Source organism: Carassius carassius, chromosome 49 (genome assembly GCF_963082965.1).
Source record: "Carassius carassius chromosome 49, fCarCar2.1, whole genome shotgun sequence".
In the NCBI taxonomy this organism is placed as follows: domain Eukaryota; kingdom Metazoa; phylum Chordata; class Actinopteri; order Cypriniformes; family Cyprinidae; genus Carassius; species Carassius carassius.
In genome coordinates this window covers 17,380,608-17,398,027 of record NC_081803.1, presented here as the reverse complement: position 1 = coordinate 17,398,027, position 17,420 = coordinate 17,380,608, and the positions used below count along the sequence as shown (strand labels likewise).

The 17,420-nt window shown below is 36.9% G+C and overlaps 1 protein-coding gene across 1 annotated transcript in view; it reads right to left on the bottom strand.

The window, feature by feature from the left end:
- Positions 1–901: 901 nt before the first annotated feature.
- The window catches only part of LOC132132235 (CXADR-like membrane protein), a 59,544-nt gene continuing 43,025 nt past the window's right edge, over positions 902–17,420 (bottom strand). Inside the window, exons 2-7 of the mRNA XM_059544571.1 lie at positions 12,376–12,533; positions 11,154–11,352; positions 9,580–9,747; positions 7,415–7,537; positions 3,619–3,760; positions 902–2,132 (exon numbers count right to left, since the gene is read on the bottom strand). Coding sequence (XP_059400554.1) covers positions 1,781–2,132; positions 3,619–3,760; positions 7,415–7,537; positions 9,580–9,747; positions 11,154–11,352; positions 12,376–12,533 — 1,142 coding nt within the window. The 3' untranslated portion in view covers positions 902–1,780. The remainder of the gene's footprint in view (positions 2,133–3,618; positions 3,761–7,414; positions 7,538–9,579; positions 9,748–11,153; positions 11,353–12,375; positions 12,534–17,420) is intronic.

The window sequence follows — 17,420 nt, the reverse complement described above, 5'->3', positions numbered from 1 at the left end:
AAGTGTTTTTGCTAAAACAGCAAAAAATAAAATGCATCTTAAAACCTATTTGTTTAAATGAAGAAAAAAAGCACAAAATAGTCAGCTATACAATATCGAACACATTCAAAACTCATTTGCAGGCCCAGACAAAATTTGCAGACTTTTTCTTTTACATTTTTTCAAAGAAAATGATATACAACGTCTTAAACTGAGCAAAAAGTACTACATTCTTATTGGTGGCTGAAAGCATGAGCAAATTAATCTTAATATTTAATTAAAAAAAAAAACACACAAAAATTAAAGGTTATGTAGAGCAGTGACACTTGCAAAGTGGACACAGGATGAATAAAAATAAAAATAAAATTATATATATATATATATATATATATATATATATATATATTTCCCTCTAAATAACTATTGTTTTTATTTTAAGAACATTTTATTTAAGAACATTAGAATTTTGTATCTTCAGGAATCACAAATTTTGGTTAATGCAATTTGATATATCAACACTCCTGGTTTCAAAACAAGCATTTCATGACTTCAGCAGAAACCCAGCTAATAAAAAAAACTTCATTATGAAAACTTTATTTCCAAACATTCAGAACATCCAGTTTTTTTTGAATGTCCAACTAAAACATTTTTGTGTTAATTTTTTGGAAACAAAATTAAAGGCCTTGCCAGAATGTAAGCCAATGTTCTGAGAACATTCCTTGTTAGCTGGAAGAAACATCGCAATATAGATGGCCTTTGATTAATTGTGTTAAAAAATAAAGACTTAAGAGTCAAAAAGGTTGAGAACCACTAATGCATAGCTTTGTGAATGACAGCCATTCGAATTCTGCAGAAAAATGGAGCTTTCCATGCATGCATCATAATCATCATAATCATTTAGACACCAGCGCAGAATAACCTCATCATACTTGCATCCAATGGGATGCACTAACCAGACATCTGATTTCAATTGCAAATACCAAAATCCAAAGCGGAGCCAAACCATTTCCCCACTGAGACAATCAACCTCATTACTGAAGATACTGTTTGCGTTATCCTGAAGAATGTGAATGAATGATTTAAAGGGAATGTGCAAACACATTACGAATGCTGTTCGATACTTGAACTGAAATATTTGGAATTCCTATAAATACCTCTTAAATATAGAATATGTCTATTCATATGAAATATTTATAGCTCTAATGAAGAACAAACAAATTTACTGTCACCGTTTATGTTGTAGTGTTTTGATTACTCCTCATTCTGGGCCAGTCGCAGCATCTGTGCCCAGCAGGTGACCTGCCATTGGTTGTTTAGGTGTGATGCCCACTGGGCCGCCTGGTGAATGCTGATTGGCTGTGGAAATGAGTGGCAGATGTGAATCCTCGTAGGAGCGGATGAGCTGGTGCCGGAAAGAGTCCGCTTTTGTGAGTTTCTCCTCCAGTTCTGTAGCTGTCAGTTTAAACCCAGCGAGAATAGGAAGTGTGCGGTCAGGTAGACATGCTGTCTGTCTGGGTAAAGGCAGAGTTGTATCTCTGTTCACATCATAACAACACAAGTCACAGCCCCCTCCCCTGTCTTTACCCTTTACCCTCCACAAGGGGTCTTCTTCCACTTCAGTGTGCACATAAAAACAACAAAAGCATTTTTTTCCAACACAGTCGAATCTGTTGAATCAAAAATCCTGGCCACCTGGGTTTTCGTCAGGGAGTGGGAAATCTTTTGGGAAAATGCCCGAAACCAGATGTGGGATTTGATGCCTACTGCAGTGTGTGTGTTTATATATGTGTGTGTAATATTCTTACACAGTCTGGAATGCCTTGGTTTGGGTGGGGATCATCACTGGTGTGGCACCGATCCTCACCAGGTTTCCCGGGCTGAGCTTTGCCACGCTGGGACTAGGGCTCCTGCCAGGCTCCAGAGGTTTGGGGACCACATGGTTGTATGGTGGTGGTTGTACCGGAGGGAAGTTTTCGGGCTGCCCACTTTCTTTAAGGGCAGCCACGACAGGCAGCCGAGGCCTGGGCCCACGGGGGACACTGTTGTGCACCATAGACTGTGTGGAGGAAGCCCCGGAGCGAGAACTACCAGATCGGGAAGAGGAGAGAGAGTTCGGCTTCACCAGTTTGGCTTTGGGAGCCTCTGCATCTTCCCTAAAACATAAAGATAGAGACTCTGAAATTCTTTATCTGGCTTGGCCAGTGCATTGCAAACATGCAGTCTTGTATATACCAAAGCCCCTTTATGGCAAGTCATTTCACTCGGTGGCCCTCTTTGAAATGCCTCTCGGGCATGCAAGTGCAGCTCCTGTTTCTTTGAATGGGCAAACATCGCCAAGCTTACGATAAAATGCATATTTTAAATCACCAATTAAATCTGACAACAACTGTCTCATAAATGTTGTTTCTTTTGCTCAAATAGCATTATAAAAGCTTGTTCTTCAAGCTAGACCAGCCAGTGCACATGCACAGTCCGAAGTGCACGTCTCAGAATGCTGAATGTTTCTATAGCAAACAGGAATTCTAAGCCAGTTGCAGTGACGTGCTGACTTCAATTGTTCATCCTTCAGGATAGTAGTTGACTTGAAACTACATAATTCCTGTTATTATACCCTTTTCTAGTAATGCTACAAATGCAATGTGCATTTGTGTTAGCATGTTAATTATATATATATATATATATATATATATATATATATATATATATATATATATATATATATATATATATATTCTTTGTGTTCCATAGAAGCAAGAAAAAAAGTCATACAGTTTTGGAACAACAAGAGACTGAGTGGATGATAAGAATTTTCATTTTAGGGTAGTCTATTCTGTTAAATATACAGTAAATATAAATATAAACTAATGGATAAAATATATTTTTAGCAAGATAATGGAATATATATATATATATATATATATATATATATATATATATATATATATATATATATATAAATGAACAAGAAAAATATGAGGAAATTTAAGTAAAGAAAACTCACAGATGCTAAGTAATTATATGTAATGTAATTACAAAAATATATATATATATATTTAAAATGTATTTAAAAACATATCTGAAAATATAGGTTTGCCACATGGATTCAGAAACTAGCTAAAAGTGCATTTCTTAATGCATTTTCTAGACGTTTATGCTAAATCTACTAACAGTGACACCCAAAACAGATCAAAAGCTTCAGAGTTTGCATAGCTAAAAGCATTGGCATTCACAAACTTTTGTTTTGGGCCTTGCATTTTACAAAATGTTCTGATAATTACAGAAAATTTTTAAAACACTTCAATTAATACCTTTAAACCATTCGGGCTACTGGCTAACAAGTTCAGGGAAAGTGACTTCTGCTACATTGAGGCCTTGGTATTTACAGTATCTCTTTAAACTCAGTGAGATAAATATATGTGTATATCTCGCTGTCATCTGCATTGTTAATGCTCAGTCATCCTCCAAACCTGCATAATTCATCCTGACACCTGCAAATTAGCCTAGACATGAATGTAAGTGAACAAAGAGAAATAGAGCTGCTGCTTTAACAAGCATTATAAATGGTCTCAGGCTGTGATATGCTTTTATGTTCTATATGGTATTTAAAAATTTTTTATTTTTATTATTTTTTTTCTTTACCTTATTTCATTGGGTGCTTCCTCCTCCTCATATTTCTTCTTATCTTTCTTGCGGAAAACAAGCCAGACGATGAGGATAATGAGGAGAACGCCAAAGGACACGCCCACCACAGCTCCAGCCACCACGCCCATCCCCCGGACATCTGCAAAAAAGCAGGAACATCACACCTCGTCCTGTTTTATAAGAAGTTATGGTGTCTGATAAGGTAAATGTCACTGTTATTATCCTCAAGTCACATTTATATGTAGCGCTTTATACAACATAGATTATTTTAAAGCGGAGTCACAGTAATAAACAAGAAAATCACAGTATTAATGTTGCAAAATTCTTCAGTTATGAAACAAACACAATTTCAGCTGTAAAGCAGCTGGTTCAGAAGATAATAGTGTCATTACTCAGCTCAATTTAGTTAACAGTGTAAATGTTGCAAAGTTCATTAGTTATTAAATGAATTCAGTTCAGCTATAAAGCAGAAGATAATAGTGTCTTTATTCAGCTCAAGCTAGTTCAATACTGGCTTGCATATCAAATATGAAGTAAAAAAAATTATTCAGCTATAAAACAGCTCTACATAAGGCAATGTTTATATTTTTACTTAAGGGTAAAAAAAAATTAAGATTTAAACCTTGGTGTATAACTTGTCTGGAACCAACTGTTAAAAAAAAATAAAAATAAAATAAAATCATGAGATGACAAATGGAACGCCCTAAGGAATCTCTAGGGACCAAAATTCTATAGAAACTTAAAGTTAGACTCTTTTGACTTGGGCCAGTAAGCAACTACCAAGAACCACTCAAATTGTCTTCAGAGAATGTATAAATTCTATTCTATCCACAGAGAGCGAGAGAGAGAGAGAGAGAGACCCAAACAATTACAGAGGCATATGTGTGAGCAGTAATCTGGGGAAGCTGTTCTGCAATATCTTTAACATAAGACTCGTACACTTCCTCACTGACCACAATGTCTGCAGCAAAAGTTAGATCGGATTCTTACCACATTATAGAACATCAGACCACAGCTTCACCCTACACACCCTGATCGACAAATACATCAACCAAAACAAAACCAAAATATTTGCTTGCCTTGTAGATTTCCAGAAGGCCTTTGATTAAATTTGGCATGAAAGTCTGCTGTCAAAACTTCTTGAATCAGGTATTGGGGGTAAAACATACAATATTATAAAAACAATGTATTCAAAAAAACCAATGCCCAATTAAAATTGGAAATAAATGAACAGAATTCTTCACTTAAGGACTAGGTGTGAGGCCCTCTTCAATAGCTACATTAATTAATTAGCAACACTTCTGGAACAATCAGCAGCACCTGGCCTCACACTACATGACTCCAACATAAAGAACAACATAACCATTAAGTGAACCCTGATAAAGTCCCCTGATTCAGATGGTCCTGAAGCTGCAGAAGCAAACTAACATGAATAACAACATCCAGCATCAGGACACTGAAATATCCATCCACACAATTCGGCCCAACCAAATTATAAAAGCACAAAATTATCTAACTTATTGGATTGAAACAACAGAAAAACAAAGTAAACTTGAATGTTATTTGGCCCTAAATAGAGATTACACAACTGCAGAATATCTTAGTACAGAGAAACACTGTACATTAAGAAGACAAATAACGAGGTACAGACTGAGCAGTCATACTTTGACCATAGAGATGGGCAGATATCGACAGCACTGGCTGCCCAGAGAGAGACGTATCTGCCCTTACTGTAATCATGGGGAAATGGAGACAGAGACACACTTCCTCACCAGCTGTGCTAACTATGTAGAAATTAGAAATACATTTTATCCCAAATTTGAAATACTTTACCCTGACTTCAAAATGTTAAACAAGAAAACACAACTTCAATATTTATTAGGTGAAAAAACAAGATTGTATCTTACTAGCAGCAAGATACATTGATGCCTGTCACAAAAAGAGGGAAGAGTCGACCAATCAGTGATGCGACTACACACACACACACACACCACAAACACACACAAACACACCACACACGCACACCACATTGAATTATTAATTGTTCATAGAATTTTTAAATATTATTTGCTCTACTTTTTAAATGTATATACAGTACAGACCAAAAGTTTGGACACACCTTCTCTATGAAAATTGTAGATTCACACTGAAGGCATCAAAACTATGAATTAACACATGTGGAATTATATATGGAATTATATACATAACAAAAAAGTGTGAAACAACTGAAAATATGTCATATTCTAGGTTCTTCAAAGTAGCCACCTTTTGCTTTGATTACTGCTTTGCACACTCTTGGCATTCTCTTGATGAGCTTCAAGAGGTAGTCACCTGAAATGGTCTTCCAACAGTCTTGAAGGAGTTCTCCGAGAGATGCTTAGCACTTGTTGGCCCTTTTGCCTTCTGTCTGCGGTCCAGCTCACCCCTAAACCATCTCGATTGGGTTCAGGTCCGGTGACTGTGGAGGCCAGGTCATCTGGCGCTGCCCCCCATCACTCTCCTTCTTGGTCAAATAGCCTTGATGCCTTCAGTGTGACTCTACAATTTTCATAGTCATGAAAATAAAGAAAACTCTTTGAATGAGAAGGTGTGTCAAAACTTTTGGTCTGTACTGTACATGCATGTTTTTGATGCATCTATATCTGTTCTAAATTCAGTGTAAACACTATGCTTTGGCAATACATTGTAACAATTGTCATGCCAATAAAGCACAAATTGAATTGAATTGAATTGAATTGAATTGAGAGAGAGAGAGAGACCAGAAGTGAGTAAAACTATTTAAAAACTCACAAACTCAGTATCCATTACTGTATTTACGGAAAACACTTCCCGTTCTTTGAAAAGAGACACACAAAAAAACAAAGTTTCTGTGCTCAGAATAGTCTAACAGACAGCCTGTAACAAGCAAGCAGCCCCCTCTGCATTGCAGATACCTGAAGGAATGTATCGCACCATGAGGATCCTCCAGCAAACAGAACAGCATTAATCAACCTACCGCACTCACTACATTCCTTCCTTTAATAACATGACATTTTTTGCATGAATAAATGTCTCTTTGTCTTTTCTCTTATTTGTTCTAATTCCATCATCTGATATTTAATTATGCAACAGAGCTGTTTCAGAAAGGTTTGGAGGAAGGAATTAAATCAATGAACACTGTGATAAAGAAAAGGATGAACTCTTTATATGGATGTTAAATAGTGCTGAAAGATCGCACTGCAGGGCAGAACAGGTCAGGATCTCACTGCCAACTTCACAAAATATACAGTGGGTTGGCAATGTATTTGTTGTTGACGGTAATTAAATTAAGTGTCAGAACCAGGAAGAAAACAAATAAACTAGGACTAAGAATTTATGATTTGCATACAGCTTTTCATCAAAAAAACATGGCTACTTTCAGATTAAGTACATAATACTTATCATATTATATTGTTTCATGCAGCATTGCATGTGTGGAAATTTTCTGTATGCATGGGATACTTGATTACCTAATGTTTTCCACAATGCTTAGCAATGCACTCTTTTTGACGTGTTATTTACAACTTGACAAATAAAGAAGCAGAAAAAAAACAAACAATTTTCATATTTATTTCCAAGATAATGGAAAACTGGATGGCACATGCTAAATTAAAAGTGCAGCGCATTTATATAATGTGTCAACCATGTGGCATACTATGGTTTGACGCATTTATCACTTCATACTGTGCACTATTTTTAGAAAACAGCAGGTAATCATCACAGTATGCAACACTAGTATGCCATTCTGAACGCATCCATAAACACAGGGACTTACAGTGAACTTTGACCTCTAAAGTGCAGTTTTCTTCTCCGACATCATTGCTGGCAGTGCATTTATAAACACCCGCACTTTCCCTCGTAAGATTTTTCAGTGTCACAATCTCAGGGTTCTTCAGATCTTTAGGAAAAAAAACTCAAAGTTACTTGTCATTTTGAATTATCTAAGATAATAGACAAGCAATAAATCCTGTTTCTTTCATATTAATCTAACACATATTGGATGCTGGGTAGCCCTTCCACATAAAAATATGATTTTGCAAATTTCTGTTCTACCTTTTCCACCATGTTTGGGGTCAGCAAGAATTTAAAATTTCTTCAAGGTAAAAATAAATAAATAAACGAAGAGTCTCTTTTGCTCACCAAGGCTACATGTATTTGATATAGTGAAATACAGTTATACAGTAATATTGTTAAATATTATTATAATAAAAAAAAGTTTTTCTTGCCAAAGCTGAATTCAGCGGTCATTCCTCCAGTCTTCAGTGTCACATGATCCTTCAGAAATTATCATGTGCTGATTTTTATTGCTTAAGAAATATTTATTATTATTGTCAATGCTGAAAACATTGTTGTGAAATATATATATATATATATATATATATATATATATATATATATATATATATATACTGTACATACATACGCTCCAACCTATCCTCCAACCAATATGCTCGTATAGGTCGTTTGTCCAAATCCCTGAAATATGACCCATCAGAGCGTATACTACAATTGCGCCCCTATCGCCAAAAGGTCGTTTTCATATTAATGTGTTGTACTCTTTTATTTGCACTCTGATTTGTGTTTTGTGTAGCTCAGTTGGTAGATTATTGTGTTATACCTTGATATGCAATCATGCTATCATGGATTCGATCCCAGAGAACGGACGTGCACGTAAAATGTATATGCTCAATAAATCATAATTTGGCATTATTTCTATGAGGGTTAGGTTTAGGGGTGGGGTTAGGTGTGGTCATTCGAACGAATAAGCCCCCTTGTAAAATATGTACGAATTACTGTGAGATCAGTGTAAAAAGTCCACACACTGCATTTAAATAAACGTGCATTTTGATTGGTAATGACGTTATACGTCATTTCATGACGACAGACGCAACGCGTTACTGTCATTATTTTTATGCCCGCTGGAGGCCGCTTAACTTTAAATCCGTAAATATAGGTCGTAATAAGGTGCTTGCACAGACGACCTATATGGTCGTTTTTTTTTTGTTGGAGGACAGGCTCTTTTTGTCATTACTGACTCTTTTGATCACTTTTGGTCAATTAAATTCAATTTTATGAATCCTTACTGTAGAATTTTAATAATAATAATAAAATCTTCCTAACCCCAAACCTTTGAACAGCAGTGCAGCTGTATATTAAATATGCTCTAGTGGGTTGTGATTGTGTCATGTCAAGCTCCATTATCAAACAGTGAATTACGTGATAAATCAAAACACCAAGCATTCTACAAAGTGTTGCTTTTTATGGCTGGTTAGGACATGGACAAGATTTATTGCTTGTAAGTTCATCACAATGGGCCCGTTTAGAGCACGCTGTCACACTTCAAGCTTCAAGCACTGATCCTACAACCTTTTGGTTAGTGTTAATTTCATTGAAACTTCATTTCTGATGTGAAACAACTGAAAGTGTGCAGTTGAATGAACAAAGCATATTCTGCAAAATTCTCCATAAAGCCTTATGAATAGTAGAGAGCCCATTACATTGCACATATGTCACATCTTTAAGCCAATCTCATAAGAGGGGATAATTGAGGAGGTAGTGAAGCATGTGGGGTAAAAAATGCTGATGGAATTGATGTAAATTTAATTTGAGAACGCCTGCGGTGTTAAATTGGCCCTGTAGTGTCTTCATCTATTTTCTGCTCCTCCAGAGAGGAGATGTCCACATGATTTACTCCCCATGCTTGGAAGATAAACTTAATGCTGCATTTTTTTTTGTCTTCATGAGAAAGCAGTGTTAAAGTGATTGGAGCAGAGCAAGTCAGTTTAGTGTTTAAAAACATGGGCAACAGGTTACAGTCAAAATATCATGTTCACCTACATCACATTATCTAAATATGCACAGATATTCTCCCATAATTATTAGTAAAAATTATTAACATTTCCTCACAATTATGTATGTAAATATTTTTTAAGTGCTCACCTATGAGGGCCAGAGGTGGCAGCTTGCCAGCGTATTTTCCTTTGTCTAAGACTCTTTCCCACTTGTAGCTGATTGGGTCAGAACCATCTGTGGACTTGCAGCTCAGTCTGACATCACTTCCTTCCAGCAGACGACCCTCCAGCCAACAGCGTGGCTTGGACGGCTTCACTACATTGCAAAACAGGCAAACACACATGGTAAGGTAAATACTACATGATGGTATGAGTTATTTTGTATCAGTGTATAAGTATTTTAGCTATAAATTCAACAACAGAATTGGCTTATATATTTAATACCCACATGGTAACGGATATTTTGGGATAATCCTGTGAATTTTTTTCTTTTTTTGCACAATATAGGCATTTTAGCTGGAAATTCAACAAAGGGTTGTCATGCATATAAAAAAACACATAGAAATGCAAATAATTGGATAATACAGTGAATTTTCACAATATGGGCATTTTAGCTGGGAATGCAACAAAGAATTGGCTTATGTATTAAATAACCAGGTAGTAATGCATGTATTGTTAACAAAATGTTGTATGAGTGCAAAAAATTTAAACATTATGAAACACTTGAGTTAAAAGACTTAAAATCAAAGAGACTAATACAAAATGTAAAGGCTAGTTTTAATTCTAACTAAACTATAATGAAACAAGCATTTAGAGAATGTAAAACCAGATCTGTATACTCACACATGCACTTTTACCCTTTTTGCATTTCTACCCATTTAGATCTATTTTTCCTCACATATTGAACCTCTTCAAAAAACAGTGTGATGCCAGATAACATGAATCTGTAAAACAACCCGTTCACCATTCGGTCCTCGACCCCCTGCTTCTGGCCATTAGAATCTGCTCCTGCTGCCTCTCTCTGCTGAGCCAGGACAATTTTGCCCCGGCACTCACAGTGGGGGGATGCAATTACAGCTGCTGAGTGGGATGCAGGTCCCCTCCATCTCCCGACTCTGTCAGGATCACTTACAGCACACAGAGGAAGCTACATTTGCATCTTCTGCAAAACCATTATCTTTGTGTTGAACAAGACAAATGCTAATGTTTGCCCCTCGGAATCGAGCGTGTCGTTTGAAACCCATGGACTATTTGTACAAATGTATGCGTAAATTTGTGGCGCTCTAAAATGTCTTTATACAGCTGTTGCGAAGCGGTTAAGATGGAAATAGGGAATATAGAAAGAAACAATGGGGTGAAAACAGACATATAATGTAATTTATTCAACACATACTCATAATAATACACGTTGAATGAGGAACTGATTTATGGGTTTTGGAAGTTCGACTATAGTGTGTCTTGTAAATTATGTAAATTTCTACATGTGATGACTCCTTTTTCCCATGCTATCATGCATGATGTGTCATTCTTACTGTCACGCAGTCACTGAATGTAATTTCATGCCAAGATCAGGGCACAACTGGCACACTATGCCCAGAGACATCATCCTGGTGCTATTTTTGTACCTTTAACTCCGTGACATAAGCATCTGTCATGTCTTTATCATTTCCCAAGCCTACAAGAGGAGTTAATTAAAGCCAAGCTGCCGGGCCAAAGACTCACGGAGCACGATGAGTTTGACTGTGTTCCAGTAGTACTTCCCGCCGTTCTTGACCTTGCAGATGTATTCTCCAGAGTCGGTGAGCGAGAGGTCACTGATCAAGAGCGAAGCATCACCTTTCAGATAGTCTCCCGCCAGAGAAAACCGCCCAGATTCACTCTCGTTGGGTTTGTAGATCTTGCCCACAGAGTATGTGATGACCTGGTGAAAGAGGAAACATGCAGCGAGTTAATAAATACTGCTTTGATTAAGCTTGTGAAACTCTATGTGCTAAGGGCGCAATCCGGTGAGGGTTGAGTCACAGTGCACGCCTGCAGTAGGGGTCTGCTAAACTCTGATGTCACTGTGAATCAGGCCTTTCTTTGCTTGGTTATATTTGTCTTTTGGTGTCCCTGATACTCAGCTTCATTCTGAGAAGCAATGCTAAAATATTTTCCTAACAAGAAACTGCCCTTTTCATTTATAAAAGTTATTTTTTCATCATTATCTAACAAAATAATTAATAATTGTATCAAAAAGGTTTTGAATTATTTTGACTAGCATGATCACAAAATCATGCAATGACAGAAACGGACAGGAAATTTACAAAGTATTAAATGAATAAAGCAACATCAAAAGAAAAATCTACATATTAGAATTATTTCTGAAGGATCATGTGACACTAAGGACTAGAGTAATACTGCTGATTTTATATATTTGAAAATCTATTTAAAAGAAAACAGTTATTTTAAATTGTAATAATATTTGACAATATTACTATTTTTGATCACGTAAATACAGACTTGGAGAGCATAAGAGACTTCTTTCAAAAACATGAAATCTTAAAATCCACAAACATCTGATTTGTAGAAATGATTCATAACTGGCAGGAAGTTCAATCGGCGAAAGGTTCGACCTCTTCTTGTTGGATATATTGTGTCAGGAAGGACCTCGGGGAGAAGCTTGAGCCGTGGCCAGATTAAAATGTAAAACTTGTCCTCGGGCCAATTCCACATTATTAGTTCAGAAAAGTAATTGTTTGGGGTGATCCGAAGCAAAGCAGTGACATTAAAAGTGAGCAGTTTTTACAGTTCTGATTGCAGCACCGGTTGATTTATGCAGTTTACAGAAAGACAAGCGGCAAAAAAGCACTGCACTGCAGATCAGGGACTGTGGCGGGCAGCAAAGGCCACCATCAGCAGCACAATGTCGCAGTGGCGGGAGATCAGACATGCGAACGCTCACCACTTTCTGCTGTGAGCTGGATTTATGCAGCATCCATTCGATGTCCAGCAGGGAGATGTCGGCTTGCCACAGCTGATGGTGGCACGGCAGCGTGGCATTGTCTCCGACCACCCTCTTCATCTCCGTCTGGCCATTTGCCTGAAGCACACTCAGCAATACTGTGGAGAGAGAGAGACAAAGAGAGAGGAGGAAGCGTTAAGGCCCAATACCAGGGAGTAGTTAGGACTGAAGGGCTTTAGTTGGCTTTACTGCAGGCTGCAGAGGTAGACTGAGATTTTTAGAGAGGGGCGTCAGGGATTAAATGCGACTGATCCAATGCGCTCTCACCCAGATCAGAGAGGAGATGATTCAGAGGCCAGAGGCTCCATTGTTGTTATATTCTCAGATAAATTCCAGGAATTGGACAACGGCTTAACGGCTAAGTGGCCACTTTTCACACTGAACAGGAAATAAGCTCGTTAACAGAAGGGAGTGAATGGACTATTACCGACTGCTGGAGATGAAGAAGGTTATGAGTCTGAATTTATTGAGGTTGAAGCTGAATCTGTGGGAGTACGGAATCTGTGCTACAACCCAAATTTCCCCCCATTCTGAACCATCACAGCCTCTTAGCGTTTCCCATCAAGACACATTTTCCACTCATTAAGCGATAAAATGTGGAGATTGGACGTCCCGCAGTGGTGCTACTGTACTTTAACTTGTGTTTGAACATCTCTGCACTAAAACAGGGAGGCAGCTAAATGAAGGCTAAGCTAATTAATTCCCAGCATGCATTCTGATTGCAAAAATAATGCCCACACAGGCAGATGACAAGCAGACAACTCTTCACCTCAGCCATATGGAACAGCCTTCTGCTTGAATAATGCGAGACAAATTATTAAATGTCTTTGCTTCTGGCAACAATCAGAACTGAGCGCACTGCATGATGTTTTATAAAAATAGTATGTTAACATATTGCAGAGCGTGAATGTTTCAAATACATTATTTCAAATGTATGCAATTTAATTCTAAACTAATAAAAGTCAGGGAGATGGTCCGTATCGCTTCTGGTTCATTAGTCTCACTAGATATAGAAGGTCAAACATTGCTGTGTTCTATGCAGTAATTGTATTCTGACTGTAAACTGCACATTTTTAGCAAATTTAGTAAAAAAAATGTAGTCTACTGGTTATTGAAAATGTGCATACTGCATACTACTTTCTTTAAAAAAAACACACGCAAGGTGGTATGACATTTTCAAAAAGTAAAATGACAGAAACACTCATAGCCTTGGCTACCATTTTTTAAAGCTTTAACAAAACCACTAATTACTACTGACAGTCTGTACTCTACGGTGTTAGCTAAATTATATTTTTTCTATCTCAGGTATTATCACTATAATTTTAAGAAAAGATGGATATCTAAAAATATAGAGCCTGCTCTCATTCGAACACACTCATCACCTTAATTAAAATCACAAATCTGTTAATTATCAGAATGGTGCATGTTGAACATTTTATTTTCTCCTCTTAATGAGGGATGATGTCATACCATGATATTTTAAGAACATCAACAAGACTTTCCTTGCTGTTTATTCAGCAAAAGTATCTCAGTATTAAATGTGTTAAAATGCATGCCGGCTAAAATGGGTTCTGACTGAACAGGTGAATTCTGCAGGCCAGAGATTTAATAGGGGACATATTACCATGATTAGGTTGTTCTGCAAAGCCAAGGAAATGATAAGATCAGATAAATCCTTATCTTCATGGCCTCACGGTGTCGTGGAAATCCATTTCTGATACGCAGTAAAATCATAGATATTTGGCATTTGCTGCCTCGAAGATAAGATTAAGAAAATAATGTCTGAGTTACAACGGTTTTAAAATAATGTGTAATAAAATAAAAATAAAAACTAGTTCTCATAACAAAGTGTGAAAGTACAGAATGGCACACTCATATTATATTCACAGAATACCTGGATGAACTGCTATATTTGTCTAAATGTTGAGCATTCTACTGTGTGTTGTATCCCATAAAGCAATGCTCCCAACCTGACCAGCCATATGCAGTGTGATCTACCTTTTCATTTGATCGGACTTTCAAGTATATATATATATTATTGTTTTATTAAATGAACAAAGAAACATTTACATATTTATTTTTATTATTATTTAATTATTCACACCTAAATAAATACATATTTTATATAGCACACTTTTCAATCAATTCATTTTTAATTATTATTAATATAAGGAGTACTTCCAAATATGAACACTTTGCAATCAATCAGATTAATACAAAATAAATAAATCTTAAAGGGATACTCTACCCCAAAATGAAATTATTTTTATTTTTCAGTTACCCCATTGTCGTTTCAAACCCATAAAAGCTTCGTTCGTCTTTGGAAACCAATTTAAGATATTTTGGATGAAAACCGGAAGGCTTGTGACTGTCTCATTGACTGCCAAGTAAAATACACTGTCAAGGTCCAGAAAAGTATGAAAAGCATCGTCAGAATATTCCATCTACCATCAGTGTTTCAAACTTGGGTTTCAAACGTAATGTTCATCTCATATTCTTCAAAATAAACCGCTGGTGGCAGATGGACTATTCTGAAGAAGCTTTTCATACTTTTCTAGACCTTGACAGTGAATTTTACTAGGCAGTCTATGAGACATCCGACATGGGAAGTCGTGGCCTAATGGTTAGAGAGTCGGACTCCCAATCGAAAGGTTGTGAGTTCGAGCCTCGGGCTGGCAGGAATTGTGGGTGGGGGGAGTGCATGTACAGTTCCCTCTCCACCTACAATACCACGACTTAGGTGCCCTTGAGCAAGGCACTGAACCCCCAACTGCTCCCTGGGCGCTGCAGCATAAATGGCTGCCCACTGCTCCGGGTGTGTGTTCACAGTGTGTGTGTGTTATCACTGCTCTGTGTGTGTGCACTTTGGATGGGTTAAAAGCAGAGCATGAATTCTGAGTATGGGTCACCATACTCGGCTGAATGTCACTTCACTTTTCACTTTCATCCAAAATATCTTAAATTGGTTTCCGAAGACGAACGAAGCTTTTACGGGTTTGGAACGACATGGGAGTAAGTGATTAATGACAAAATTTTCATTTTGGGTAGGAGTATCCCTTAAATTGTTGCATAATGCTCAATTTCACAGTGTATTTTTTAAACTGCAAGTAGTATGCAATGTAAACAGTATGCTAGTATTCCATTCTGAAAACAGTCTGATCACTGATTGATTCAAGATATTCATGTCAACCAGTCATGAGTTACTATATGCTCATTGGTGTACCAAAAGCATTTGGAAAATGCACATAAAGAGTACTACACTAGTTAGAAATCTTTGAAGCATACAGAGGTATCAATGTGTCTATTTTTAAACTGTAAGGAAGGTGCCTGTGGACCGGGTCATGTTAAGTTCTCAGCTGAAATAGGTTTGGATGAAATGGCCATGTTAATGCCTGCAGAGCAAGAAAGGTTGAGTGTTCATCTGTCATGTTCTGCCTCTCCTGGGTTGCCATCAGCTACAGCTTGTGATTTTCTAGCCCCTTTTGGCGCATTGTGGCTCAGGCTGAGGGGAAGGAGAGTGAAAGAGCGGCTCATTAACAATAGGAACCAAGCAGCTTGGCTGAGATGCACCAAAAGCTGGTAGAAAAGCAGATTTCTATGAAGATGCCCTAGGGGGAGTTGTGCTCCAGTAAATTCTCCTCCCCACAGTTCTCAGCAATCTTATTATAGAGCAACCAATAGCACATATCACATCCATACCCTTCAAGCTGTCCAAAGTCATGGTACATAGTCATCCCTGTCTTTACACTGGCAATCGGGCATCGCCACGGGAGAGAGCTGTGATCTCCCACCCAATATCAGCCTCCACAGAGGAAAACAGAGGAAAGATCTTGCAGCTGATATCTAATTAATGGTCCTTGCATCACTATAACTATCACTCATACTGAGGGTTGGGGTTCAAAACTTCAGTGAGAAACATTTTCCACACCATTTGTGCTATAGCTATTTTTTTCCCCAACAAGTTGCTCAATACAATGCATGAAAAACTAGCGACAAAGCATTTTGTTATGTATTCTACATTACTAATTCATAACCACAGCTCTACAGTTGAGCAAGATCAAACCTCAGTATCGCTCCTCCCTCATATGAGGCTGAGAAGTCCAATTCATTTTAGTGAGTCAGTTCATTCAGACAGTTCAAAAACTGATTAATTGATTCAAGCTTCAGTTATATAAACTAGGTTGTCTAATTTATTTGTACACTTAAAATGGGGGGGAGCCTTAAAGGGATAATTCACCCAAAAATAAAATACAACTTCCAACCAATCTCCATTATTTTTTAGTGTTATAAAAAAATGTTTTCCAGTGCAAAAAGATTCTTAAATCAGTATATATTTACTTGAGAAGCAAAATGATACAAGATAAGAATGAAATGTGAAACATGAACAATTATTATTAAAACATGAACAAACATTTGCAATCTTCTTAATTCATATTTGCTCTTGTTTTTAATCATAAACTCACTTGTTTTCAAGGCTTCATTTTACATTTGCATGTCATTAAGGATTTTCAGATATTTATACTGGAAAACAAAAATGCAGAGGAAGATTTAATTATTATTATTATTATTTACAATGTATGCAGCATTTAAAGCAATGACTTTATGAATTTAAGACTTGCAGAAACCCTGACATTCCAAAAATCTATGACACAGTTTATTGGAGTATGTTTTACTAGAAAAATACTATTTCACTCTTCAACTTCAAAATTTCAAGCTTAATTCAATGTGTTACTTGCCATTTCTTTATAATTATTTGAGACATTCAAGCAATTTCTGATTGAAAATTGTAACATTTAAATCCAAAAAATTGAAAAAGTAAATCATACACCATACAGTACTGGACTGGAACTACACGTCAATCACAATTTCTTCAGAAAATATAAAAGTGTAGTTATTCCTCCTTTTCTAACTCTCTGCAAAAAACATCGAACGGATAGAAACGGGAAGGCAGGAATTATCTGATGATGTATGCTTGAGTGTATTTG